Genomic DNA, 27143 nt, shown 5'->3' on the forward strand with positions numbered 1-27143 from the left:
GAGAGCACTACACATTTCAAACCCACACATTATGTTTGCTAATAAGTCCTGGTGAATATGGTGTAAGGCTGTTAAAGGGTGCTTATGCATGCCTGTGATTTGTGGTTTTTGTCTGAACCACATCCATGCATAGCTGCCAAGTTTTCCCTTTTCTCGTGAGGAAGCCTATTCAGCATAATGGAAAATCCCTTAAAAAAAGGGATAACTTGGCAGCTATGCATCCATGAGTTAAGTGTTTGGACGCTTGTGGGCACAGCAGGATGGGGCAGTAAATAATGACTCTGAAATCATTATTTTAAGTGCAGAGTATGATCTGCATGAACATTTTAAATTAAGGATGAAGGAATCAGTCTGTTTCTGCATACCGGTATATCGGAGAATACATTTTTAATTCCCATGAACATCTGCATTTAAATGGACAGTTGAATACTTACTTCTAAAGCATTTTCTCTTTTAAAAAAAAGTATTTTAAAATGCATTTCGATGCACTTTTAAATCCGATAACAGTTTCTGAACATGTGGGAGGTGAGAGTATCAATTGATAATGCAAATGCTGACCCACATAAATGCATTTAAGTGCAAAACTGCCCAATTCACACTGTCCAAAACAAAATGAGAACTGAAACACAGGATCCTTCAAAATTTGCACTTCCCCGAATTTTGCAATGTAGTTCTCCAACCAGCAGTGTGTACAAAATCCATATACTAGGGTAAACTGTGCATAAAAATGCATATGTTAGTGAAAATAACATTAAAATGCATTGTATTTAGGGAAATCACCTTGCAGCAATGGGTTTATTAGGCAAGATTTTATAGCAACATGTGCATATTTAGGATATGTTTGCTGATGGATTTTCACGAGGACTTCTTTTTTAAAATAACAATCACAAACTGATGTGGAAATATGGAGAACTGAATTTAGGAATGTGGGGGTGGGCAATAAGAAATTGAGAGGAAGCAAAATGGACAGATTTACCCATCCCTATCTTTGGCCATGCTGGGTGGGACAGAGGCCATAATCTCTGGGAGACATCAGGTTGGGCTATGTTGATATGGACAGTACTGAACTAGATGAGTTACTGATCCGACTCTGTGCAAGGCAGCCTCCCTTATGGGTTAACTGAGTCTTGCCATCTGGATCTGTAGAGATTGTGCCCTGGAAAATTATTATATCACTTTAAGTGCACATTCGAGGAAATGAGGGAAATGTTTCAACCTAGTATTGAAGAATCATGGAGTATTGAACCAATCATGGAGTATTTTTCAGCTTGCACAAAATGTTCCTGATGATGATTAATATGATTTAGATGTTAAGAGTCCATGCCTCTCTGCAGCTGAACCCTTAAATTCTCAAGCCTGTATGTAGGTCTTGCAGTCTGCCATGGTCTCAAAACAGTAGTTAGAAGGACATTTTGCTGGCTTTTGAGAAGAACTGGTAGCAGCAAGTTGTTAAACCAAATTAGTTCCAAGAAGAAATGGGATTTGGCCTTCCTGCAAATTTCCTTAGAAACCTTTGTGTTTTCTAAAGTGTTTTTGGGACACTGGAACAATAAACCAGAGTTGAATCATGTGCTGGATTTCATTGTTGGCAGCTGAAGGGCATGGTTGCTTTTGAATGCTTCTGGTTGGGGATACTGCAGAATGAAAGGCTTTATGATAAAGAACTAGGAATCTCCTATAATAAATAGATGGCTAATTCTAAAATACGTTAGGCTCCAAGTTGGCTTTTATTAATTATTCTGAAAGACAAGGCAATGCAAAGCAAAGCAAAATATTTCATCCACCTCACCCCTTGCTTTTTCATGCAAGTCCATTTGCAGTCGTTTGCAGTCCTCAACAGCTATCAGTCAGTCTATCACCCATTTCCACCACCCCTCCCCACCCTTTCTCTACCTATAAACGTCTGGGGACTTCTAATTCAGTGTATCTGAAGAAGTGTGCAGGCACAGGAAAGCTCATACCAAAATAAAAACTTAGTTGGTCTTTAAGGTGCTGCTGGAAGGAAATTTTTTATTTTATTTTGTATGAGTTATCTGTTTCATTATACATTTGTTGCCATGCAGACATCTATGACTATGCTTTTGGGGGATGTTTAGAGGGGGGCCTGCTGTTATAGAGGTGGGGACATCAGGGTTGCTGTCTTTGCCTTGGACTGTATAGCTCTACACTGCCACAGAGTGGTGATTTGTCAAAGGTCCCATTGCAATGGAACCACAGAGTGGGTTGGGGGCATGGGGGCAAGGGGTGAAACTGGTGGCCCAAGGAGAGCAAGGAGACATTTGATTGTTTACAACTGATATGGAAGAACACTCTTCACTCTTAGGAGATCTTCCCTCACTGCTTGGTGTTGAATTATTACTATTATTTCATTTACGAATCGCTCACTATGAGGCATCCAGAAGCGATACACACTATAATACTATGGAAAGCAGTTACAGATATGAAAAACAGTTAAAACAGTGTCTAAAACATCAACAGCATAAAGTCAGTTCAAATCCAGTTCAGATACCAACTGAGATATAGGTCTCTGTTTAGAAGGCTTGTTGAAAGAAGAATGTCGATAGGGAAGGTGACCGTATGGTTTACAGTGGGAGGGAGTTCTGAAGGGTAGGTGTTTCCATACTAAAGGCCCAATTCTGGTGTTGTAGAATGGACCTCTTGATATGATATCACATGGAGGATTCCCTCTTCCTCGGAATGCAGTGATCAGTTGTGGTTTTTTTTTTAATAAAAAAGGTATCCTAATCCCAAGCTATACAAGGCTTGAACCTGGCCCCAGGTTGTTTCAAACCTAAAATTCAGGTGACAATGCATGTCTTGTTGAATGATGCAGTTTCATTGATCCAGTTTTCAGTGATATTGGAAAGTTTTGAGAAAATAGTGGAATCTAGTGTTTTGTTTCGTTCAACAATTTTAAATAACGGTGGTTTAGATAATTGGGTGTTTTATTATTATTGTGAATTTTCATGATTATTGTGTGAGATTGTATGCTGCTTTTGTGGCGTGTTTCTGTTAAGTTTTGATCCAGTCCTGCTTAGGCAGTATATAATTTCCCATTGTGATGAATGATAAGCAAATTAAAGCTTTACATATTTGCCTTTGTACTCCACCTTTTGGGGCACATTACCCTTGCAAGATGGCTTACGATTTATTATTATTAAATCATTTAAACATCGCAACACAGCAATACTTTTAAGTACCATTTCAAACTTAAACCTTAGCAGCTGTGAACAATTTTCCAGCCCAGCAAATTAATTAGTTACAGATCAGAACAAAAATATAATTCAAAATTAAAAGCCCATAGCCGTTTTTTCTCCCCAGCACAGCAAATTAATTAAATGTGGAGTCACAATATTTTCAAAGTTCTTTTAAAAACCACCGATGCTAAAGCCATATGTGCCTCCCTGGGGAGGGAGTTTCATGTGACAGAAATAATCATAGCATTTAATTTGATTTTGGGTAGTTTTAGCCAACCCTTAAATACAGGTCCATGTCCATTTTTGACTCTCATAAGTGGCATTATGCTTTGAATATATGTCTGCGCTGTACATTCTCTGTGGACTTTGGGGATTTCTCCAGGCAAGGCTTTGAGGAGGAGGAGGAGGAGGAGGAGGAGGAGGAGGAGGAGGAGGAGGAGGAGGAGGAGAAGAAGAAGAAGAAGAAGAAGAAGAAGAAGAAGAAGAAGAAGAAGAAGAAGAAGAAGAAGAAGAAGAAGAAGAAGAAGAAAAGTTTGGATTTGATATCCTGCTTTATCACTACCCGAAGGAGTCTCAAAGCAGCTAACATTCTCCTTTCCCTTCCTCTCCCAGAACAAACACTCTGTGAGGTGAGTGGGCCTGAGAGACCTCAAAGAAGTGTGACTAGCCCAAGGTCACCCAGCAGCTGAACGTGGATGAGCGGAGACGTGAACCCGGTTCCCCAGATTCTGAGCCTACTGCTCTTAACCACTACACCACACTAGCCAAGTTTCATCAAAACCAATTGCATCTTACTCAATGATTACTAATACCGATAGCCATGCTCTACCTTCACTGCTTTGGAATACCAGTTGCTGGAAACCACAGGTGGGGAAAGTGCTGATGTGCTCAGGCCCTGCATGTGGGCTTCCCGGAGGCACCTGGCTGACCATTGTAAGAAAAGGATGCTGGACTAGATGAGCCTGACTCTTAGGCAGTTCCTAATGCCCATCTCTAACAAGATTTTACTGTGCAATTCCATTTCTGCAAAACTGGACGAATTTATGCAGTAAACATAACGTTACTAAGAACAAATAGTTGCAACTTTCTCCTGCCTCACCGATGGATTTCTATCACATGATCTATTCAGGGAGTCAGCTTACGCTGAATGAGGGTTTTTTGTTTTGTTTTGTTTTTAAAAACTAACTTGTTCAACAAACTAGAACATATATTGAACAAGACTCACATGGATTTGAGGTTACCTCAAATTCACTTTGCGGTTATGCTGAATCTACCCTAGTTCAAATGACATACATATTAATAAGAAACTACTCAAAGGAAACTTTTGTGCCATTTATGATCAGTCACCCTATAATAAATTTGTGGCACTGGGACAATGATGTAATGGCCAGTTGCCCATCTTGTTGCCAGCTTGTGCTGAGATCATGGATGTGGTTTGTCTGGTGATCATGGAATTTACTTGGTATATTACAGTGTGCAGTTTTCCCCATTTATGAATGTTGGGGAGCAGATACGGCTATCAAGGTGTGGACTCCAGGAATAACAGACAATCCTAATAATTGCACATTGCATTAAGCTGCTGCATCCCGCTGCTGAGCATACTTCAGGCAATGTAAACCTTGGAACTGTCCTAAATATAAACAGCAAATATTTTAGGAACTGACACACGGAATGATGTTGGAGACAGAGAAGATTGTGTTGTACAGAAGGCAGCTGTTGTGTTGGTTCTTATCTGCAGCTGAACAGGGGTCTCTAAGGTGCTTGATTTCATGTCTGCAAACTCGACCAGTTTTTTTCTTTTTCTTTGAAAAGGGATACAAGGGAAGTAATGAAAATGATACCATAAAATCAGACAATTGCCATTGAGTCATTGTTGACTCAAAGACATCTTGCTTTGGGACCCATTTGGATCCCTCAAAAATCCTTACTCAAGAGTGATTTCTTCATTGTGTTTTGACTTTTTATTATGGAGATACAGCTGTTCTGTTCCCTGCCTAGAAACAATGACCAAAAAAAGAAAGAAAAAAGGATTGCTTTGTAGATCAGTCATTGAATATGAACCCAGCTCTGCACAAGTTACTTCTTTGGGTTGTTGCCCATCTTTGCCAAACAGCGCTGCAGACACACTGAGAACATTTGCAGGCATTTGGTGTGATCCAGATGGACTCCCATCTAATTAATCTTGTTTTCCATGGTGGCCAGCCAGAAGCCTCCATGGAAAACCCACAGGCACAAAATTCGGGGAATGCTTATTTATATAAAAAATATTTATAGTCCACTTTTCTGCTTGAAAACAGGCCTCCAACGTGGTTGGCCATAAGTGAAAATGAATACAGTATGATCGCATCTTACACACATTTAACTTGTGAGGTTTCAACCATGCATGGTTGAAGTCTGGCTGGTTAAAATTCTGCAAGTTAAATGCAAGTAAGGTGGGCAGCTTAAATGTTATCTTCACGTGGGTTTTTGCAGTGCCGAAAGAGCTTTTAGGCTCTCTGTCTTGCTTTGAGGGCAAGTCCCACTGAGTGTGTGGGCTGTGAAATACTCCTGTGAGATCTCACAGGGCCATCCAAGTTCCCATGAGCACCCCTAGACTTCTGGAGCCAGTGGGCTGAGTGGGGCTTGCCTGGCAAGCAAGGCAAAGAGCTTAAAAGCTCCCTGCCCTGCTGGGGTGGGGGGCAAGGCCCTATTGGTGTGCTGGCTCCAGAAGACTAGAGATGCTTGCATGTGGCCAGTTCCATGGGGGCCGGTTGGGTATGCATATTTTCAGGTGTATGCAGAACCTTTGGAACTAAACGCCTGCATAAGAGATGGTTTGTACTGCATATTGCACATAAAATTCAGTGTTGACTGAATCTCTGCAGGGACAATGAATGAAATTGTACTCTCTCCTGGAAGTTGCTACTGTTTTGACTTTTTCAGTTGCTGGTCTTCAAAAGTTCCATGGAGACAATAGGAGAGTGTGTCACCCCCCCCCCCCCAATGTGTTCTATTTAGGAAAACGGTGTTGCACCAAGTGCTTTATTCCCTGATGACAATCACCCCTTTGCTTTCCAGGAATTGGTATTCATAAGCATGCAACATCTGAAGCTGGAGATAGCATATGACTAGTGAATCACTGCTACCCTATTTCTCCATGAATTTATCCAACAATATTTTAAAGCCAAAGCTGTCTTCAAGATTCACAGGTCTTTGAGATGGCCATGTTCAACCTTCCCTTGATAGAATGCCTTCCTTCCTTCTATCCTCCCTCCCTCCCTTCTTTTCAAAAAGTTGATAAGCATATAGTGGTCATCAACCTCTTCAGATATGGGACTCTACCAGCAGCTGAAAAGGCAGCACACCAGAGGTTCCCCAATGCTATTTTACAGGGTCACGTTTCCGTGATGAGAACACTAGAGACCATTTGCTGCCTTTTGCAATGAACAGTTCATTAGAAATGAACAGGTTGAGTCCATCAGGAGGAAGCAAGCATGCGGGTGGTACTAGCAACTCTAGTCCTACTCCTCAGTATATTTCTGAGCTGTAGCTACTTCTGGCAGCCAGTAACCACTCAGCAACTTCTTCCAGCAAGCTTCAAACTCAAACCTGTGTTCCCTTGTTTTCTTTTTTTTCCTGGCCAAGCTCAGGACTGTAAGAAATTGTTCCTTCTGCCCCCAGGCAAGTAAGGTGTGACATAAATTCTAATGCCTTAGTTATCACAGGATATCAGAAGCTATTAATCAGGACCACATTGTGCTCCATAACCTGCCAAGCTCTACAAAAACTTAACAGAGGAAAGCAGGGCTGTTTTGCATAGCAAATAATATGCTTTCAGTAATACATTAAACTTTCTAGGGATTAAATCACAGCTTGGAGTTAGACCAATTTCTTCTCTTATGCTGCCTGGTGGGCTGTTTATCTCCCCCCCCCCACCTGCACCTGAATTGCAATGCTAACATAGATTTCACATCTTCCCCCCCCCCATTGCAGTCCACAACAATAGCAAATATGTTTCATTCAAATGCATGTGCAACCCCCTTTCCTCCCTTTCGAGCCAGCAGAAATTAGCCCTGGCTGTTTACACACCAAGCCCTTAGGAGGTTGATGTACCACATAAATACTGCATTTATCACAATTTTGCCTCCTGTCTGATAATAAGTGTGAAATATCTTCCTTCAGGAGTTGCAGTCATCCCCCCCCCCCCCGTTGTGCACACAGCCAGATGCCACCTCTCTATTCAATTTTACTTCTGTAATATATTTCAAGGTGGGCTTGAGGAGTGGTGAGTCTTGACAGTTCAGCCCATTTCCTTCATTTATAAAGAATTGCTCCCACACTTTAAGTTTTGTGATGTGTATTCAGTGTTCGCAATACGCTAAAGAAGATAGGACTCTCACAGAGAAGATATGGAACTTGTTCCTCTAGCTAATGGCCATCTTGATTATTTGAAAGTGCCAGCTGGCAGCCGCCTGCTTTTTCTTGATACTCTTTGCCCATTATTTTGTCTTGGACGAATCTAGTTTTAACACCAGATTCTTTGAGCCCTCCTCGTTGTTTCTGATACTCTAATCAGGAAGCATGCTATGATTCCTTCTCTGTCCGGCGTGTCTGTTACTTGATCTGGTGGGCCTTTAACTCTTTTTAATCTTTCATCTGTTGGATTGAATTTGTTGGAACTTGGGGCTAAACTGTGGCTTCTCCATAGTCACATTATCATGTAACAATAAAACAAGGCTTTTGGATTATTGTGGTTTACCATGCCTGAGTAGGGTGCTAGTGCAACTGCCCAATTGCTTGGCTTCCCCATTATATCTGAATCGGCCATTGTTGATTTGCTGTTCTCTAACAGACTATCATTTCTAGCCAACATTAGGCAAGGATATGCTGTTGGTTTATGGGCCGTGGCTTGTTTGGAAGAAAACGACAACAATCCTTGGCTCAGACATAATGGGAAGCCAAGGTTTCCTTGTTTGTTAGTTCTGCTAGTGGCAGGGGAGGAGTGAAGTGGAAGTGATCAACCTCCACGCTGCTCTCATGGTCAACCATGACAGTGAGCCAGAATCATGCAAATGTGGCCAGTATGTTAACCTGCTTTTTTTTTTGGTAAATTCTATAATAGAATTCAGTGAAAGCCCTGGAGCTTTGACTGCCTAGTTTCACAGTCCTACATCATTTCACTAGTCCTAGGATTGTTCTTTGCACTGCCAATCCCCTCCCAGTAACAGCAACCTGTATGTTAACATCATTAAAAACAACAACAACACGATTTAGTGCCGATGACTTTGAGGTTGAATCTGAATTCGTATCTTCTGCCACTTGTTTGACATCGTCCAAGAGGCGGTGTCAGGTTTAGAAATAGCATCACATCCTTTAATAGACAATACATACTGTGGTTTTGTTCAATTTCCAGTTTCCACTGGTAGGAATTAATGTGATGGCATTTTGCAAAACCAAAAATGAAGGAAGTGTTCCTGTTCTCACTTTCCTCTGTGCTTTTTACCTATCAGCTTGTTGCTTTGCTTAGGAATGTGGGAAGCTAACTTAGAGAAAGTCAGATATTTGGTCCGTTTATCTTTGTATCATCTACACCTGTTTTTTCCAACCTGGCATTTTCCAGGTATTTTGGGCCCCTTCTCCTATCAGTTGCAGCCAGTGTGTCCAACGGTCAAGGATGGTGGCAATGTACCACAACGTGCAATGACTGGCCAGCTCTCCCAGTGTGTTTCCTAGCTCTTTCTGGAAATGCCTGGAATTGAATCCAGGATGGTTTCACTGGTGCTGTCCCACTGAGCTATGCCTCCTCCAGAATTGCAATGCCTTCCTAACCACGTCTACTCAGAAGTACTATTGAATTCAGAGGAACCTAGGAAGCAGCCTGCTACCGAGTCAGAACTTTGGTCCTGCTGGCTCAGCATTGTCTACATTGATTAGCAGCTCTCTGGGACATTCAGTCTTTCCCAATCCTACCTGGAGATGCTGGGGATTGAACCTGGGACCTTCTGCATGGGAAGCAGATGCCTTTCCAGTGAGCTCCACCCTTACTCACAGGTAAATGCAGTTAGGATTGCAGCCTAAGACTTGACAATCAGCTTCATTTTCAAATAATGCTAGAATTTGTGTTTAATGAAAACTGTTCCAGAAATGGTTTTTCTATTATAAGCCTAACTTGGACATCAAGCTTTAAATATATGCACAGATCGAACGACCACGTTGCCAGCCTGCTTCTGTTTAAGCAGCTGAGTTTCCACCTGCAGAAACTGCATTCACATCTTTGTGAAAATAGTTTGCATAGACTTTTCTCTGCAACAAAGCAGCATTCTCCTGCTTTATACTACATGACCCTTTTCACTCTTCACTATTCACCCTTGACACTTTTCACTATTAATGAAACTTCCTAAGGATTGGATGCTTTATCAAGTCCATTTTTTCATATTTGCTGCCTTTTTGAACTTTATATTTCCCCCATAATAGTATTCCACTGTTGTGAGATGCTGAATGAACATTCCTCCTGTTTCTTGAAGCATCTTGTCTTTGTTAAAGGATAGTGTTTCTTCATTTCATTAAGCTTATAAGAGTTTCTTAGTACTGAATGAAAAGAATTGTAGGTATTTCAGGAATCTAGGAATAGCTATTTCATAATAAAGGACTTAAAAGGAAGGGTTTTCTCTCTCTTTATACTCTGATCGCCCGCTTTCAAAAAAAGAGAGAACCCCCCCCCCCTCAAAGATACAACAGCATGGAGCGCTTACTATTCTGTGCTAACATTTGATATTCTGGTTTTACAAGCTCGAAAGCTTATTGTCTTCACTGAGAGGTTGAAATGGTAGAAATGCAGTTTTTTGGGTCTGCCATAACCCTTTGCAGACTGCGGATTAACTTTGGAGAAGTTCAGTTTAACATGAAGAGGTTGGTTTTTGTGTGTGCTGTTGCATAGTACTGGAATTCTAATTGAAGGTGCATGTTGTGCGATGAAGACAAGTTGTAAAATGGGGATGACGCTCACGGCTTTATCTAAAACCAATAACCATATAAAATGTTCCTTTAAACAGACTAGTAAGATTAATGTCTTGCCTTCTTCAAAGTGCGCCAGATAAGAAATTATACAAATAATTGCATCAAAATGTGACTGATTTCACAGAAAACATATGCTAATTTATTGTACCAGAAAGCACACATTATAATTAGTATTAGTTAGTATTAGTATTATTTGTAAACCACGCTATACCCGTAGGTCTCAGGGCAGTTCACAACACAAGCTTACAGTATACAAAGCACAAAATACAGAAACAAAACATAAAGACAGTAAAACATGGCTTTTCACTTGGTGAGCTAACGCCTTCTCCCACTCCTATTCCAAGTCATCCTCCAGAGAACTCCATATGTCTTTTCACTGCTGATTCTTGCACCGCCGATATCTTCTCTGACCATCAATTGTCCATTCGGCGAAAGGATCTCATCTCTCAAGTGAACCTTTCCACATTTCCATGCTGGTCTGTTTTTCTTTTCCTCACCATAGCAGAGGAAGTGCGCTGAGACCTACACATGGAGTTGGTACTTCCAGGAGGCCAGAGAAGACATTTACCACCACTGCCCCCCCCCGGCATTTGCCTTTTGCTGCTTTCAGCCTCCTCTGGAAAAGGTTCCCCATCCTTGACTTACAGATACTACAGGGTTATTTTTGTCTGTAGGTACAGAAGACAGAAGTCTCCCTGCTTTAATAAAAAAATTAATCCCATAGGTGTGCATTGGTTCATATGCAGTGGCAAACTATGGCTTGCATTAGGTGCTGGACTGCCATACAAACTATAGTTGGAGCATTCCCCCTTTGCCCCTCACCTTCCCTGAGAATTTCCAGGTGCTGTCCCAACAGTGGCCTCTGAGTGCAGAAGAACATCCTAGGCTATGGTTTTAGGGGTGGGATGGAAGTCCAAGCCACAATCGGCAAAACTTTAGTTTACAAACTATCTTCAAACATTATTGTAGTTACAGGTAGGTAGCCGTGTTGGTCTGAGTCGAAGCAAAATAAAAAAATTCCTTCAGTAGCACCTTAAAGACCAACTAAGTTTATATTTTGGTATGAGCTTTCGTGTGCATGCACACTTCTTCAGATACACTAGAAACAGAAGTGTCAGACCCTATATATATACAGAGGGTGGTGGGGGTGGGTGGGAATGGGTGGTGGACTAATTGCAGCCATCAGCAGCCATTAACAGCCATCTCCAGGTTTACCACTCCCATCAGCCCACCACCCATTCCCACCCACCCCCACCACCCTCTGTATATATATAGGGTCTGACACTTCTGTTTCTAGTGTATCTGAAGAAGTGTGCATGCACACGAAAGCTCATACCAAAATACAAACATTATTGGTTTCAGATCCTGGTTTGGTAACCTCTCAGGAACCACAGATTTTTCAGTTTATCAAATGGTGTTAAGTTCCGACAGTGTGGTTTGGCATTATATCAACGCCGTAAGTAAAAAGGCTACTGATGTTATACAGATTGTTCCCTGCAGCGGCAGAGCAACAACTTGTAAACAGGGCAAGACGTTCAATAAGCAGCGAGTGCTGTTCAGAAGTTGAGGTTTTTGGTTTTTTGCAAGTATCTTCATTTGTACTTCTCCAAACTTGTTTTCGTCAGTCTTGCAACAACAAGAAAATCAACAAAAGTTGCTAACCTATAAGATTCCCATTGGCTTAGGGGAAGGGAGTGGGGCAGTGATTGCCACTGATTTCCCTGCAGACGCCTGAAAGTCTGCTCTGCAGGGTTGGTGGATTCTTATGAGCAGCATGAGAGGAGCACTAGGAGTTGCAGGGAGAGGGAGAAAATCAGCCACAAAATAATCACCTCTGCTGGAGCTTGGTTCACCTTGGTTCTCTCACGAACATTAGTGAAACCAGTTTTATTGAAAACTTAAAACATAAATATTTAAAAGGGAGGAAATCACAGGAATCAGAATTATTTGAAAGACAACAAATTTCAACACAACTTGAAATAAGTGATCAAATCGACCCTTCCTTTCCCCATTTCTTTCATATCAAAGCAGTCTTGTAAAGTAAATAAATTGTTCCATAGGACACAGGAGACAGAATACACAGAAGGGGGAATAATCTTCAATTCAGGGAACAAAGCATTCCAAGAAAGGGAAATTGGGACTGTTCTTAGTAGTACATCGTTAATAGCTCGGCAGTACAATTTGCTCTTTTATTTTTTAGAAAGCAACTGCAGCGAGAATCTTGTTTCCTGTAAATAGCTGCCTTGGTCCTTCTGTGAGATTATTATTTGTTTTGGGCAGCCTCCTTGCTTAAACAACTTTTTGAAAAGAACTTGAATGAACAACCCCTGGAGCTCTTGCTACACTAATGCTTAATTTGATTGGAACATTGTCCCTGAGTAGGACATTCATAGCAACAGTCAACAGAGAATACACAAAAAAAGTGGTGGGTTGAGAAATGATTCCAGATGTGGGTGATGAGATCCTTTTTTCCATGCTGTGATCCAGCGCTAATTGTTAACTAAGTTGGACATCTCTGTGTCTGTCTCTCTGTGTGTCTCTCTGTATATGTACTTTCACTGCAGCTCTGTTGAGTGTCAGCGTGCTACACAATTGAATTAGTCACAGCTATTCTGCGTCCGGTCAAACAGCCAGCAATATTATTCGCCTTAGAAGTTCTATTGTTGCATCTAATGGTGCCTTCTCCCCTCGGCAACGTGGGAGCCCATCCCACTTTGCTGGTGAACCACATAGTGCGACACTACTTAACTATAGCATTACATATGAAACAGATTTGTAATTGATGGTTACATGATAGCTAAAATATAATTCTACATTATGGTGGGTTTGTATTTTTAGGTACTACTTGTGTCAGCACTGGCTACAGAGTTTCTCTCTTTCCGTCCCCCCCCCCCAGCCTTATACATTGATCAGCAAGGTTGTTACTATGTACTTAAAATACTCAGGACACAGGTCTTTGTCACAAATTTGTTATACAGTACATATGGATACAGATTTAGGCCCCTCATCAAATTACGATTGTCAGTGGCTAATGGCACGCCACACATTTTGCAGCATACATTGAATCATAGAATCATAGAGTTGGAAGAGACCACAAGGGCCATCCAGTCCAACCCCCTGCCAAGCAGGAAACACCATCAAAGCATTCTTGACATATGGCTGTCAAGCCTCCGCTTAAAGACCTCCAAAAAAGGAGACTCCACCACACTTCTTGGCAGCAAATTCCACTGTCGAACAGCTCTTACTGCCAGGAAGTTCTTCCTAATGTTTAGGTGGAAGCTTCTTTCTTGTAGTTTGAATCCATTGCTCCGTCCTGTAAGCAAAATTCTGTTTTAAAATGTTTTAAAAGGCAGGGGGAAAGCAGGAGATGTGGTGTCCAGTGCATAGAAACCTAGAATACATGGTTCCACTTTAAATGTCTGTGTTTGTCTTCAATTTTCAGCTTTGGGGTGGGGGCTGGGGTGAGAGGACTGCCATTACTGTATCAGGTTCCCGGCTTCTCGCCTTTTGTGTTTTAAGTTCTAACAAATATGAATTACCTGGCAGTCTCCTGAATGAGGTGTTAAGGGGAAGAAGAGGGCATAAAGAGCTTAGATGCTTTAAATTATAGAAGCACAGCAAGATGAATGTAGTTTTCTCTTCAGAGCCAGCAATATGATTAGAAAATTAGAACGTTTGTTTGCTAACTGCCAACTCTTGCATCCCTTGTGCGATAAGCATCACAGAGCAGCAAGGCTTAAATGTTTAAGCATTTCGCTTTTGAAGTGTAGTGAGTTGGTGTTCTACTTAGAAACGGCTCTGTTTTGCTTTGGTGGCACAGGATAGATTCTTGGTACGCTTCCAGTTGCTTACATTGCATGAAGACCAGGCCTGTGAAGGAGTTCAACATAGGCAAGTTTCCCATCACTAAGTATTTGGTAAAACTGGAAAGCTGGATTTGCTGACTATATGGTGATTCAGTAACCAAGCATGTTAGAACCCAGTTTTGTGTATTATAGGTAAGGCTGGGTGGCGCAGGCCCACCAGACAGCTGCGGTGGGAAACGGGGCGGGAGAGGGGGCGCTGGAGCGATCTTCGCACCACGCCGCCAGGGCGCCCAATATGCTTAAGACGGCCCTGCCTGCCATGTAGGTCAGGGATGGGGAACATGGAGTTGTCCAGTTACAGGTAGGTAGCCGTGTTGGTCTGAGTCGAAGCAAAATAGAAAAAAATTCCTTCAGTAGCACCTTAAAGACCAACTAAGTTTTTATTTTGGTATAAGCTTTCGTGTGCATGCACACTTCTTCAGATACACCATGGAGTTGTCCAGATATTGACAGACTACATAATCCATTGACCACCCGGGCTGTGATTATGGAAGCTGAAGTCCAACAGTATCTGGACTGCCATAGAGGTTCCTTATCCCCGAGGCATCTCTTTCAGTGTCCAATCCAATCCAACTTGAAAAACTTAACAAAACAGAACTCTGTGTGATCTCAGACTAGAACAGCAGATATCTTAATGCCATTAGCTGTGTTTGTAATATATGCAACTGTGATTATAGAAATTAAGGTGAATTTCTATAGCTGTTTTTTGTGGCGTCTTAGAAACATTCACAGAAACATCAGGTGCAGATACTGAATTCAGTGTGATAGGTGATACACCCCCCCCCCAAAAAAACCCATATGTGAAGCCAGAATTAAACAGACCTTTTGTACAGAACTATATGGCTGATTCTACTGCCTGTTGAGCCAGCAGGTTGTGTGTAGGCCTGAGTTTTCAAAATTGGGTGCTAGATCATTTGTTTGAGCTCAGCAAAGTTTGGTATAAGTGTAAGACTCTCCTTGCTCCATCCCACCCATGCCACGCCGCCATCACTCCCAGGGGGCAAATCTCGAATGCAGTTGACTAAGATTTGGACTTGCGCAAGGATTCAGAGACAGTGAGATGGAGGAAATAAAGAGGATAGACCAAGGAAGGAGGAGTGAGGCACTTATTAATTTCCTGCCCCAAAGTAAAGGGAGTAAAGAGAAGCACCACGACTCGTGAATGTATGGTGTCTGAGTCTGGGTTTAATAGCTGTGGCTAAGCATGAATTCTATGACAGAGAAACCCTTCTGCACTGTCACTAGTGTGGTGTAGTGGTTAAGAGCGGTAGACTCGTAATATGGGGAACCGGGTTCGCGTCTCCGCTCCTCCACATGCAGCTGCTGGGTGACCTTGGGCTACTCACACTTCTTTGAAGTCTCTCAGCCTCACTCATCTCACAGAGTGTTTGTTGTGGGAGAGGAAGGGAAAGGAGATTGTGAGCTGCTTTGAGACTCCTTCGGGTAGTGATAAAGCGGGATATCAAATCCAAACTCCTCCTCCTCCTTCTTCTTCTTCTTCTTCTTCTTCTTCTTCTTCTTCTTCTTCTTCTTCTTCTTCTTCTTCTTCTTCTTCTTCTTCTTCTTCTTCTTCTTCTTCTTCTCCTCCTCCTCCTCCTCCTCCTCCTCCTCCTCCTCCTCCTCCTCCTCCTCCTCCTCCTCCTCCTCCTCCTCCTCCTCCTCCTTCTTCTTCTTCTTCTTCTTCTTCTTCTTCTTCTTCTTCTTCTTCTTCTGTCATTGACAGTGAGCATATAAATGAAAAATATAAACACATTACAGTATTTCTCCCCTGTTTTGTTCTGTAGATATTGTTTCCTGAACCTTTGAAACCTGGTTAACCCATTCTTGATTTCCTGGAAACTCATTGCCTGGATGCAAAGCCTGAATCAGTTCATTTCACATACTTGAAGGAAGATTTGACTTAATGGCTGCACATGATGGGCCCACTTTTTTAAAAAAATTTTTTTAAGAGTTTAAGCATCTGCTAATGGATCATAGGTTGGATGGAAATTGAAGGCTATGAGAACCTTCACGTAGAATTGGGGGGAAATGCTTTGACATTTTTATAAGCTTAATAGAAGTTGCGTTGTTTTGTGGCATCTGTAATAGCCACTGATTAAGTTGGTGCTTTTCAAAAGTAATTCAATTCATTAGCTATGCAATTGCCTGCTTTTCTTCAGAATATATAACTGCTAAACATGCTGCATCTCTTACACTTGTTCCTCCATGTATTTTTCCATCAGCTGGAAAGTTTTGACAGTGGTGGATTTGTTTTTATATGTGTATGTATGTATTTTTGCAGATCCTTCCTCACTCCATCTCCAGTGCCTATTGATTAGCAGCTGCTTGCATAAGTGCCGGGGGGGGGGGGTGGTTTGAGAAAAGAACAAACGGTGTGCTTTAAAAACAACATTCTTTGGTATGAGCTTCTGCAAGTTTCCAGGGGGGCTGCTTTGCAATTTGACCACTTGAAGAGATTGCAATTAATTGCTGCTAGGCTGGGGCAGTGAGGCAAGAGGGAAGGTTGTGATGTGAAGAGTTATCGGCATGCATGCCAGCAAGGTTACCCTGACAGCTTTAATCATTCAATTGCATTCTCTGGCGCTGGAAAGGAAGGTCCTCTGAAAGGTAGAAAATGGATCTGCAAGACAAAGACAGATAGATGCTTCCTTAGCCTTTAATAGCAATTAATTACAGGGAAATGCATCCATAAGAGGTTTGTTTGTTTGTTTGTTTAAAGAGGAAAGGCTGTCGTCCTCAATGGGACCAGCATCTCACTGCCTTAAAAGGATTAAGTTTGGCACCTGGGTCTTCATTAGCAGATCATTCTCTGAATCTACTTTTATGTGTAAAACACAGGCTGATGCTACTGTGGCTGAAAAATGTACATCCACGTTTTTTTAACTATAATGGAGAATTAGCCGTGCATGCTTCCTTCTATTTGGGACTGAGACTGATGGCTGCGCTTTTCTTTTTTCTTTTTTTCTTTGTAAAACATGCAGAATTGCTATGCTAATTGAGGTAAATCCATCTGTGGTTTGGCTGGCTGGCTGGCTGGCTGCCTTACTGCTGCTACAGTTAGAAGAACAGCTTATCTATTTAAAAACTTAAACATGGAGTGGCACTTCAGGGTTTGAACTGGAGATAGCTTCTTGGAAGCAGCTATTCTGACGTCTTCAGAGCTGAGTGCTCCCACTCCATCCACATTGGAGGCTGAGCTGAGAGCATAATAAAAATGGCTGCAGTAAAAGACCCCAGTCTTCATATCCAGGATTAGGGTGTTGCTCTTCACAATGAAGCTGAATCCCCCCCCCCCTTTTCGAATTCTGATGTTAGTTATATTGTGCAGATGGGAGTCTTTGTTTAGATTTCCAGAAATGCATGCTGTACCTAAAATGCCTAGGCATGTATAGTGTATAGTGTGGTATAGTATAGTATAGTATAGTATAGTATAGTATAGTATAGTATAGTATAGTATAGTATAGTATAGTATAGTATAGTATAGTATAGTAGTAGACAACTCAAAATAATGGGCCTTTGTTTGAAAGCATCCCTCTTTAGGAAAGCTTTTAATGTTTAACAGACCATTGTATTTTAATATTTTGTTGGAAGTCACCCAGAGTGGCTAGGGAAACGCAGCCAGATGGGCGGGGTATGAACAAATCATTATAGTATTATTATTATTATTATTATTATTATTATTATTATTATTATTTTTAGCTGGTGGGATTGAAGCAATTAACAAGGTAAAACACACAACAACAAATGGTTTAGGAATGGAATTTAGCTGCCTCAATTTTTTAAAAAAAATCAGTGTCTATATTTATTTTTTATTTTTTATTAAATTTCTATACTGCCCTTCCTCTGAGGATCATAGGAAGAGGAATGTTTTTGCCTGACAACTAAATATATGTTTAAAAGATATCTTCCCGGAGAGAGCACCCACAAGCAGGGAATGGCTACAGAAAAGGCCCAAGCTCGTGTTGGCATCCTCTGGACCTCTCATGGAGGAGGCACATGAAGTAGGGCCTCAGAGGATGATTGCATGGTCCAAGGTTGGTTCATGTGGGGAATATTTGTATATATATGTGAACTGCAAAATGATTGGTTGCTCCGCCTTGTAATCTGGACATAGAATCAACCTGCAGCATAAATTAAACTGTTACTTCTTCATAACGGGAGGTGGCTTCCAGAGATGGTACTGCTTGGATATCTAATTGCTGGTAGAGCCTTTAGCAGGGGATTAGACTAATTAATGGAGTGCTAATGACCATTGGGGACATGGGTGGTGCTGTGGGTTAAACCACTGAGCCTAGGGCTTGCCGATCAGAAGGTCGGCAGTTCGAATCCCCGCGATGGGGTGAGCTCCCGTTGTTCGGTCCCAGCTCCTGTCAACCTAGCAGTTCGAAAGCACATCAAAGTGCAAGTAGATAAATAGGTACCGCTCCGGAGGGAAGGTAAATGGTGTTTCCGTGTGCTGCTCTGGTTCGCCAGAAGCAGCTTAGTCATGCTGGCCACATGACCCGGAAGCTGTACACCGGCTCCCTCGGCCAATAACGCGAGATGAGCGCCGCAACCCCAGAGTCGGTCATGACTGGACCTAATTGTCAGGGGTCCCTTTACCTTTAATGACCATTAGTCATGAGGGCAATATGGAGCCACAGAATGCCAGTTGTTGAGGAGCAACACCATGTGATGATTAGTGCTTTCAGACATTGCTTGTGGGTATTCCAGAGGCATCTGGCTCTCCACTGTGGGGAACAGGATACTGGACTAGATGGTTTGATCAAGCCGTGTTCTTCTTTTGTTCTCCTGGGAAAATCTGCTTGTGTGCTTGAGATTTCTCTGCTTCGAACTGTAATCAATAACTTTCTCTATGTTGTTTGCATGCGCACATTTAAAACAGGGATGGGAAAAACAGTGGCCTTTCCTGTTGTTATTGGACTCCAGATCCTCTTAGCTCCACCTAGCGCAACCTAGGAGGGTGGGTGTTTTCCAAGAACATCTGGAGTACGTTTCCCCACCTCTGGTTTAAAGAATAAGAAAGAAATACTAGGTTTACAATTGCATTGTAATCCAAGTACTAGAGCATGAGACTCTTAATCTCAGGGTCGTGGGTTCGATCCCCACATTGGACAAAAGATTCCTACATTTTGCAGGGTTTTGGAGCAGATGACCCTTAGGGTCCCTTCCAATTCTACAGCTCTGTTATTCAAATTGTATACGGCTAAACCAGTTAATATGTCTCAGGAGGAACCTATTCCTGTTTAAGAAACTTTCTCTTTTGTGCGCAACAGAGACAATTTCCTGTAATTTCAATTATCTGGGTCTTTCCGTACTCTCAGTGGCTGAAGACAGTCAAGCCAGTTCTTTTCTTTCTTTCTTTTAATCTGCAATGAAAGTTCAGAGCCTCCAGCTATGTTTCTTTTTTTATTATTTTATTATATATACACACAGAGAGTTGGGAAGAAATTCTTCATTAGATACAAAGAGCGTGAATAATCTTTCTGGCATCTGCTCTGAATGTTATAGTAACTGCACTGGTAAGCCAAGCAAGGCTTCAGTCCAGAGCACAGTTTTCATCTCCAAGGCTGCGCTCTCATTGCCACAGGCGGATGCCAGAGTTTGGAATCAACTGCAGATGCACATTACAAATGCTGACTTAGTATTGTTTCGTGCTTACATAAGGAAGATCTGCTAATGTCCTTCAATACTATAAAGCATTTTTATATAAGCCGTGTGTCATTTTAAATTACAGCAAACCCTCCTGTCTAAGGGAGGGGGGGGGGAATAAAACAAGGTGTCCTGTTCAGTTCAGCACAGCAGTGCACTGCAAAACCCCACATCCGTTGGCATTGCAGCTAGAGTTATTCAAACAGAACTTCATAGGCCATATTGCCCCTTTGCAGTGTTGGCAGAGAGATCGACTTGAGTTATGAGACTCTGCCCAGGCAGGCAGACCACAGGAAGAGGCCTTCCGAAATCTTCCCCTCTGGGTGTTGTTAAACTCCAGCTCCCATCTGCCCCAGACACCATGGTCAATAGCCAGGGATGATGGGAGTTGTAGTCCCGAACAACTGGAGAACACTGGATTGTACTAAGACTTCTGATGCCACTGGCTTTATCCCCCATTCCACATGTTCTGGACCTAGCTTAAAGCTTTATATATGTGGGCATGCACTTGTACAGAATAACAGAGCAGAATAGCTCTCTGTGTTAAAACATCATCTGCTCCTTGAGTTGCAGCCCTACAAGGGAACTTGGCCACTTTTCTTTTTTTTAAAGGGATGTTTGTTTCTTTGAAAGTATCCACAGAAAAGCTCTCTTGTTTCCTCTGGGTCAATAAAACTTCCTCCTTGTTGCTTTCTGCCGTAGCTTTGCTGAAATAAGATATCAGTATGGAGCCCTGCGAAATAAGTTTGTATCTGTTCCATTGCCTTGTCAAGAGAGAGAATGTCTTTGAGCACCATGAGATTTGCTAAGCCTCTTTAGCCAAAGGGCATCACTCATCCTCCATTAGAGCAGAGAAGTTTTTTTAGTCTGGGCAAGAGCTCTGTTGTGTCAGGCACCATCTAAAACACATTAACAGATGCAACTCATGTCTTAAAGACCTCTGCAATCTCCCTCCCCTAGGCTCATTTGGGTACCAGGAAAAGCATGGGAGCGGCAGCAATGAATTTTTAACTTGCTTTCTGAGGACCATTCAGCATCCTCAGAGGAGAGTTTTTTTTCAGGCAGATGTTCTGGGTTGTTCTCTTCCCCTCCTGTCTCACTTATTGGAAAGAGTGCTAGGCAGAGCACACAGAACCTGGAGCCAAATTCTTAGTAGGAAACCATCCATTGTGGAAGGTTACTCCCCTGGCTTTGGAGAGGCCAAGACACATGCTAACTAACAGAAAAGGACGATGAGACTCATGGCTTAGAGATGTACATACTTCAGTGCAGCCTTCTAAACATTGGAGGCTGGTGCCTATTGGGATTACTGGGGTGGAAGGCAGGGAGGCCAACAGTAGGTGAAGCCAGAGGCAACGACTGGCAGAAGCTACTAATTCTAGTTTTGAATTTGTCCCCATCTTCCTCCTTGGTAAGCTATGTAATGGTAACACTGACATTGTGGAGAAGGAAGCAAGTAGACAGAGCTACTTCCTGGTCTGGTGGTAAGTAAAAAGACAGGTGAGGACCGGCTGAAGTTGGTTGAGCGGTTCCCCATTTGCCTTCATGGACCAGCCTCCACTACTTCTAAATAGATCCTGCTAGAAACCAGGTTTTATCAGCATCCATTGCATTTTATATAATATTTCATACATATGTGTGTATGGAACGCTAAAGATAAGATAAGATAAATCTTTATTGTCATTGTCCCCTTGCTGGACAAGCCCCAAATCAAGAGCGATTATCCTAAAAATACATGTCATGTCATACAGTTACTGTTTAGGTAGCAGCAATTGACTTTGAGAATCATGGTGGACCAGTGAGAAAGCAAATTGGATTGGATTTGGTAGGCACAGTTTTAATCTATTTCTTCTTCTTCTTCTTCTTCTTCTTCTTCTTCTTCTTCTTCTATTATTATTATTAATTAGAGGGCCTCTTCCTTTGGTGATTTTGTATTGTACTTGATAAGCCATCACCTCACTCTGAATTGACTCTGTTTGAATTTAATCACTTAATCACATAGTAAAATCAGGCTGGCTATGTAATGGTGTGATGTTATCCTGTTCAATACCCTCAATTGACTGGGATCACCCATGTCACTGATTCAGGAAGGAATTGCATCACCGTGTAGCCAATTTAGACAGGCTATGCAATGTTGCGGCACATGCTCTCTGATTGGGTGGCACTGCCAATGTGACTAACCCGGGGGGGGGATTGGATTTTGTAAGTTAAAAATTAAAAAGCTGCATAAGCAGCAGATAAGAGGAAACAATGGCAGAGAACAAGTTTTTAAAAATAACTATTGACTTCATACCAATTTTAAACAGTGGTGGCTCCTGAGTATTCTAATCCTAATAAGGATTATGTGAAATTATCTAGCCTCTTTCACAGAACTAGGCTCCCTAGCAAAACAAAACAGTTATGTGTCTCTGAAACATAATATATACCTTTACAGGATTGTCCTCAGTATGTTGTTGACCCACCGTGGGGTTTATTCTCCAGTAAGTACACACAGTGGGGGGGGGGTGGTTAAAAAAATTAATTGAGGTGCTCATATCATATGTTGATAAAAGTGCCTTTGGTGACAGTAAAATAATGGTTCCCATGGTCAGCAAAAGAAGAGGTGGCAGCACTCTGAGAGCACACATACGATGCCAGCTTTAAACTCTCTCTATAAGGCTGCCTGCTGAAGAAATAAGATTTGAAAGGAGAATGAGTGCTATGCCACTGATTATGTAGCCCGAAAGGAATCAGTGGTTCTGCAGTATAAGTGCTTCCTACATTTGCTTATTTGTCTGCCCCCAGCTGTTACGGAATGGCGATTGGGATGCTTTTATTTAGATCAGGCATCCCCAAACTTTGGCCCTCCAGATGTTTTGGACTACAATTCCCATCATCCCTGACCACTGGTCCCGTTAGCTAGGGATAATGGGAGTTGTAGGCCAAAACATCTGGAGGGCCGCAGTTTGGGGATGCCTGATTTAGATACATGTGCAAGATCAACCAGGGGCAGATTGGCACTCTGATACACGTATTCCCTTCTCCCTTTATATCTGTGGTCAGAGAAGATGCCTTCACCTTGACTGTGGGTCTAGGGTGACACAATTTCTGTAAAAATACTTCTTCTTTTTTAATTTTGTTGATGACTTGTAACGAGCTAACGACTCCCAGATGTGCAATCTAAACTCAGCACATATCTGAGAGGGGGAGCAACCTGTATTTAGTGCTTAGTGGACATTAATCTGCTTCGCATCCCCTAGATTTAGATTTATTCCTGTTTATTCAGTAACCAGACTGGGCTCCAATGATCATTGGCTTGTAATATGTGAAGAATTTAGGTCAGGGGATTTTCCAGCATTATACTCTTAAGAATATCAATGTAAGTGGGATAATAATTGATGGATGGGAATGCAATCCCTGTCTGAGTGTACTGAACAGAGTTTCTGTGGCTCTTGCATGGGGCCTGTGCTCACTGCCTGACGCTAAAATCATACACTATAAGCCTGCAACTTACACAAGGGTTACGTTCCGGAGACCACACCTCAAGCAAAAATAGCATATAGACGCAGTGGTGGGTGGCATTGCCAAAGACTCCCCCCCCCCCCCGGGAATCCAACCTCCTTTTAAGTATTTTGCCATACACTGAATGCACACAAGTTAAATGCATGTAGATTGCGATCTAACTGTACACACTTAGGTGGGAGTAAGTTCCTCTGAACCCAGTGGGAACTTATTTATAGTAGGCATGCATAGAATATTGCTCATAAGTTCTTGTCTGGGTCTTTGATCTTTAATAAACTTAGTCCATCATGTTGTTTTACGTGTTAAAATATGAAAGTCCATTTCCAGTGATCAAGAGCTGTTGCTTATTCTGACTTGACCAAGGAGCACTAGCCAGCATTTCTCAGTTTTGGTTTCTTTTCTCGTTTTTTTAAACCTTTTTTCTTGCACAAGTGCATGTTCAAGTTGCTTATATGAGATCCCACCTAAACTGCCTGTCCGCCTCCTGTTTCAGGTTGTAATGTATGAAGGGGCCTGCAGATTTTTAAATGATTCAAAGTTAATAACTGGGAGCTTTGTCAGTTCATTTTGAGGGAGTAAGTATAATACCTCTGCCTGTCAGAAAGTGTGTGTTTGACTGCTGATCTTGTCATTGGTTGTGTTTATGCTATTTTTAGTGAGGTGGTGTTGGGTGTGAATATGTTTGGCTGCCTTGAAATGACATCTGAAATATGAGTGATGGGCTCTCTACCCTTGGTCCTCAGTAACGGGAAGCAGCAAACATAAATATTTCCCCAAAACAGTTAGGGAATAACTCACTTTATACTGAGCTCTGTTATAACTGCAATTAGATCCTGTGGTACCCATTATAATATTATCTGGATCACTGTGTGGACAGATCATTCCCTCACTAACCCCGGAGCGTCCAAATCCCTATATCCTTGAGCCCCCAAATTATCTCCATCAACTAACCCACTTTGGAGCTGCCAGCACTTATTTCTTGCAGCTGCTTACCTGGTTCTTGTTTGGAAATTGGATTGAATGTAGCCCTCCTGGAGTATTGTTGTAACAGCAGCCCAAAGGTTGGTAGCCCTGGGAAATGTTATTTTCCCATGGCTACAGATGTTCAGAAAAAACAGAGGAAGGAAGCAGTATAGCTGAAAAGAGATTTTGGGAGTCATAATGCTTGCCTTTTACTTGTGCTTTATATTTCAAGCCAAGAAAGTACAGACTTTGACAACCTGTCTAATAATGTCAGTTTAAATTAATAAATCTTGGCTAATGGAAACAGGAGGACATAGCCTCCATGTTTACCTCATCTTCGTTAAACCCAGTTCAACAATGGCCATGAAGGATATTCTTATGGCACTTGTTTTAACACTGTTTCTCACTACTATTTATTGTGACGTTTGCTTCCTCAGTTCATTTAATGATATACTGGTATGAAATTGAATTGGAAGTTGTGCTTGTGTTTCATGAAACAAAGAACTAACCATGCATTTCACCATCATTTCCAGAGAGCAGCATTGACCTCCGATAAAGACCTGTACCTTGACAACAGCTCCATTGAAGAAGCATCAGGAGTCTATCCAATTGATGACGATGATTATACTTCGGGTTCAGGCTCAGGTAAAGCAATGTCGCATAATGATAAATGTGTTAGGACCGGACATGGCCTTTGTCCTACAGTTCCATTGCACAGCACACACTTCACATGCAAAAAGTGCCATGTTCGATCCCTGGCTTCTTAAAAATGAAATAAAATCAATGGGAAACAGAGTAGTCATTACTGGGCTAGAAAAGTCTGACCATGTTATCTTCCCGTGTTCCCTATGTGGGTCTCCACAAGTTGTGTTGATACACTCAGGTCAGCTGATATGTGTGAAGCGGGCCCTTGATCAAGAAGAACATGAAGAAACCTAATCCGTAGAGTACAGAAAATTCAGTGCAGGCAGCTCCCAATTTATGTGGAGGTTATGTTCTAAGGCACCATGCATTTAAGTGAAAGTGTGTATACTGTATTTGAAACACCCTTGAAAAAGCCTTGAGACACCCCTTCCGCCCCTTTTGGTGACTTTTGGGGTCACTTCTGGGTTCGGCGCGATGCACGTGTGTGCAATCACACGTATATTGGATGTGCCTAAAACAGTCATTGCCTGTATGTTGATGACCCGCTGAATCTGTGGTGCTGTTTATGATTATTAGAATCCCCATGTTGTTACAAAAAATAAATAAACCAGTGTCTGTATCATTTAGTAGAATGACCTTGGTGACACACTGCATTTAAAGGCCACAGAGAAAGTTTGGGCAACAAAGAAGTAATTGTGGCTCAGATGACACCACATCATAAATTTTGCCACAAACAAGAGCATTGCATCTCATTAGCATATATTGGGAGTCATTTTGGACTCACAGCTGTCCATGGAGGCGCAGGTCAATTCTGTGTCCAGGGCAGCTGTCTATCAGCTCCATCTGGTACGCAGGCTGAGACCCTACCTGCCGGCGGACTGTCTCACCAGAGTGGTGCATGCTCTGGTTATCTCCCGCTTGGACTACTGCAATGCGCTCTATGTGAGGCTACCTTTGAAGGTGACCTGGAAACTGCAACTAATCCAGAATGCGGCAGCTAGACTGATGACTGGGAGCGTCCGCCGGGACCACATAACACCGGTCCTGAGAGATCTACACTGGCTCCCAGTATGTTTCCGAGCACAATTCAAAGTGTTGGTGTTGACCTTTAAAGCCCTAAACGGCCTTGGTCCTGTATACCTGAAGGAGTGTCTCCACCCCCATCGTTCAGCCCAGACACTGAGATCCAGCTCCGAGGGCCTTCTGGTGGTTCCCTCATTGTGAGAAGAGAGGTTACAGGGAACCAGACAAAGGGCCCTCTTGGTAGCAGCATCCACCCTGTGGAACGCCCTTCCATCAGATGTCAAGGAAATAAGCAGCTATCTTAATAGGCAGCCCTGTTTAGGGAAGCTTTTAATATTTAATGCTGTATTGTTTTAATATTCGATTGGGAGCCGCCCAGAGTGGCTGGGGAGACTCAGCCAGATGGGTGGGGTATAAATAAATTATTATTATTATTATTATTATTATTATTATTAATCAGTTAAAGAGTATTTTTATGGAGAGCATAATGTTGATGGGTGTGGGGGTACGGCTACCTAGAGTGATGGAAATATTGAGTGTGTGGCAGGGAACAAACAGAGCTTTCGGTAGCTACCCCTTCCTTGCCCCCACCTGGATTGTGAAATTTCATGTGCATTTCTATAGTTATACAGTAATCCTGAACTTTTCTGAAGCTTCATGTTGGTTGAATTGTGCATTTATGTTTTCCGGAGTTGAGATATGCAGTTTTAAACACTGATATCCTGTTGGATTTATTACATATAAATAAGGGATAAGACAAAAAATGGGATTTGGTTCTAGATTAGACCCTGAGGAATTAAAAAAGTGGTTGTACCAGGCTGTCTGATTAATATAATTCTTTCCCCCCTGCCCCAGTTGAATGTACTGAAGTAATGGAAAATTAAACTAAGGAAGCCTACTGAGCAAATCTAATGTGAATTAAATCAGTTAGGTAGATAAAAGAAAATGTCACGAGTGTTTGGATTTCAGTGCAAAGCCGTTGCTACATAATCAGTCAGATAACTATCCGGTCCTTTTTACAGTTAAATAAATTCCACAGTAAATGCTCAGAACCTTTTTGATTAGCCAGCTGCTGAATAAGTAAGGGCTGGTCCCCACAAACACCAGATTACATTCTTAAACTGTTCCTGGGCGGGGGGTGTCACACGCTTGAATGCTTCCCTATGAAAGCAACCCCCCCCTGCAGATCGGGGACATGGGGAACTTGTGTCTCTCCAAATGTGGTTGGACACCAACTCGCATCAGCCCCAGCCAGTATGGTCAATGGTCAGATCTGGAGTCCCTTCACTGCTGTAGATAG

At 42.2% G+C, this 27143-nt stretch overlaps 1 protein-coding gene across 2 annotated transcripts in view; it reads left to right on the forward strand.

Annotated features, from left to right (window-relative positions):
• Positions 1-27143, forward strand: part of SDC2 (syndecan 2) — a 66312-nt gene that overhangs the window by 34208 nt on the left and 4961 nt on the right. For both annotated transcript variants that reach the window (XM_035124703.3, XM_035124704.3), the window contains exon 2: positions 24709-24820. In XM_035124703.3, coding sequence (XP_034980594.1) covers positions 24709-24820 — 112 coding nt within the window. The remainder of the gene's footprint in view (positions 1-24708; positions 24821-27143) is intronic.

This window comes from Zootoca vivipara, chromosome 8 (assembly GCF_965207765.1).
Source record: "Zootoca vivipara chromosome 8, rZooViv2.hap1.1, whole genome shotgun sequence".
NCBI classification, from domain to species: domain Eukaryota; kingdom Metazoa; phylum Chordata; class Lepidosauria; order Squamata; family Lacertidae; genus Zootoca; species Zootoca vivipara.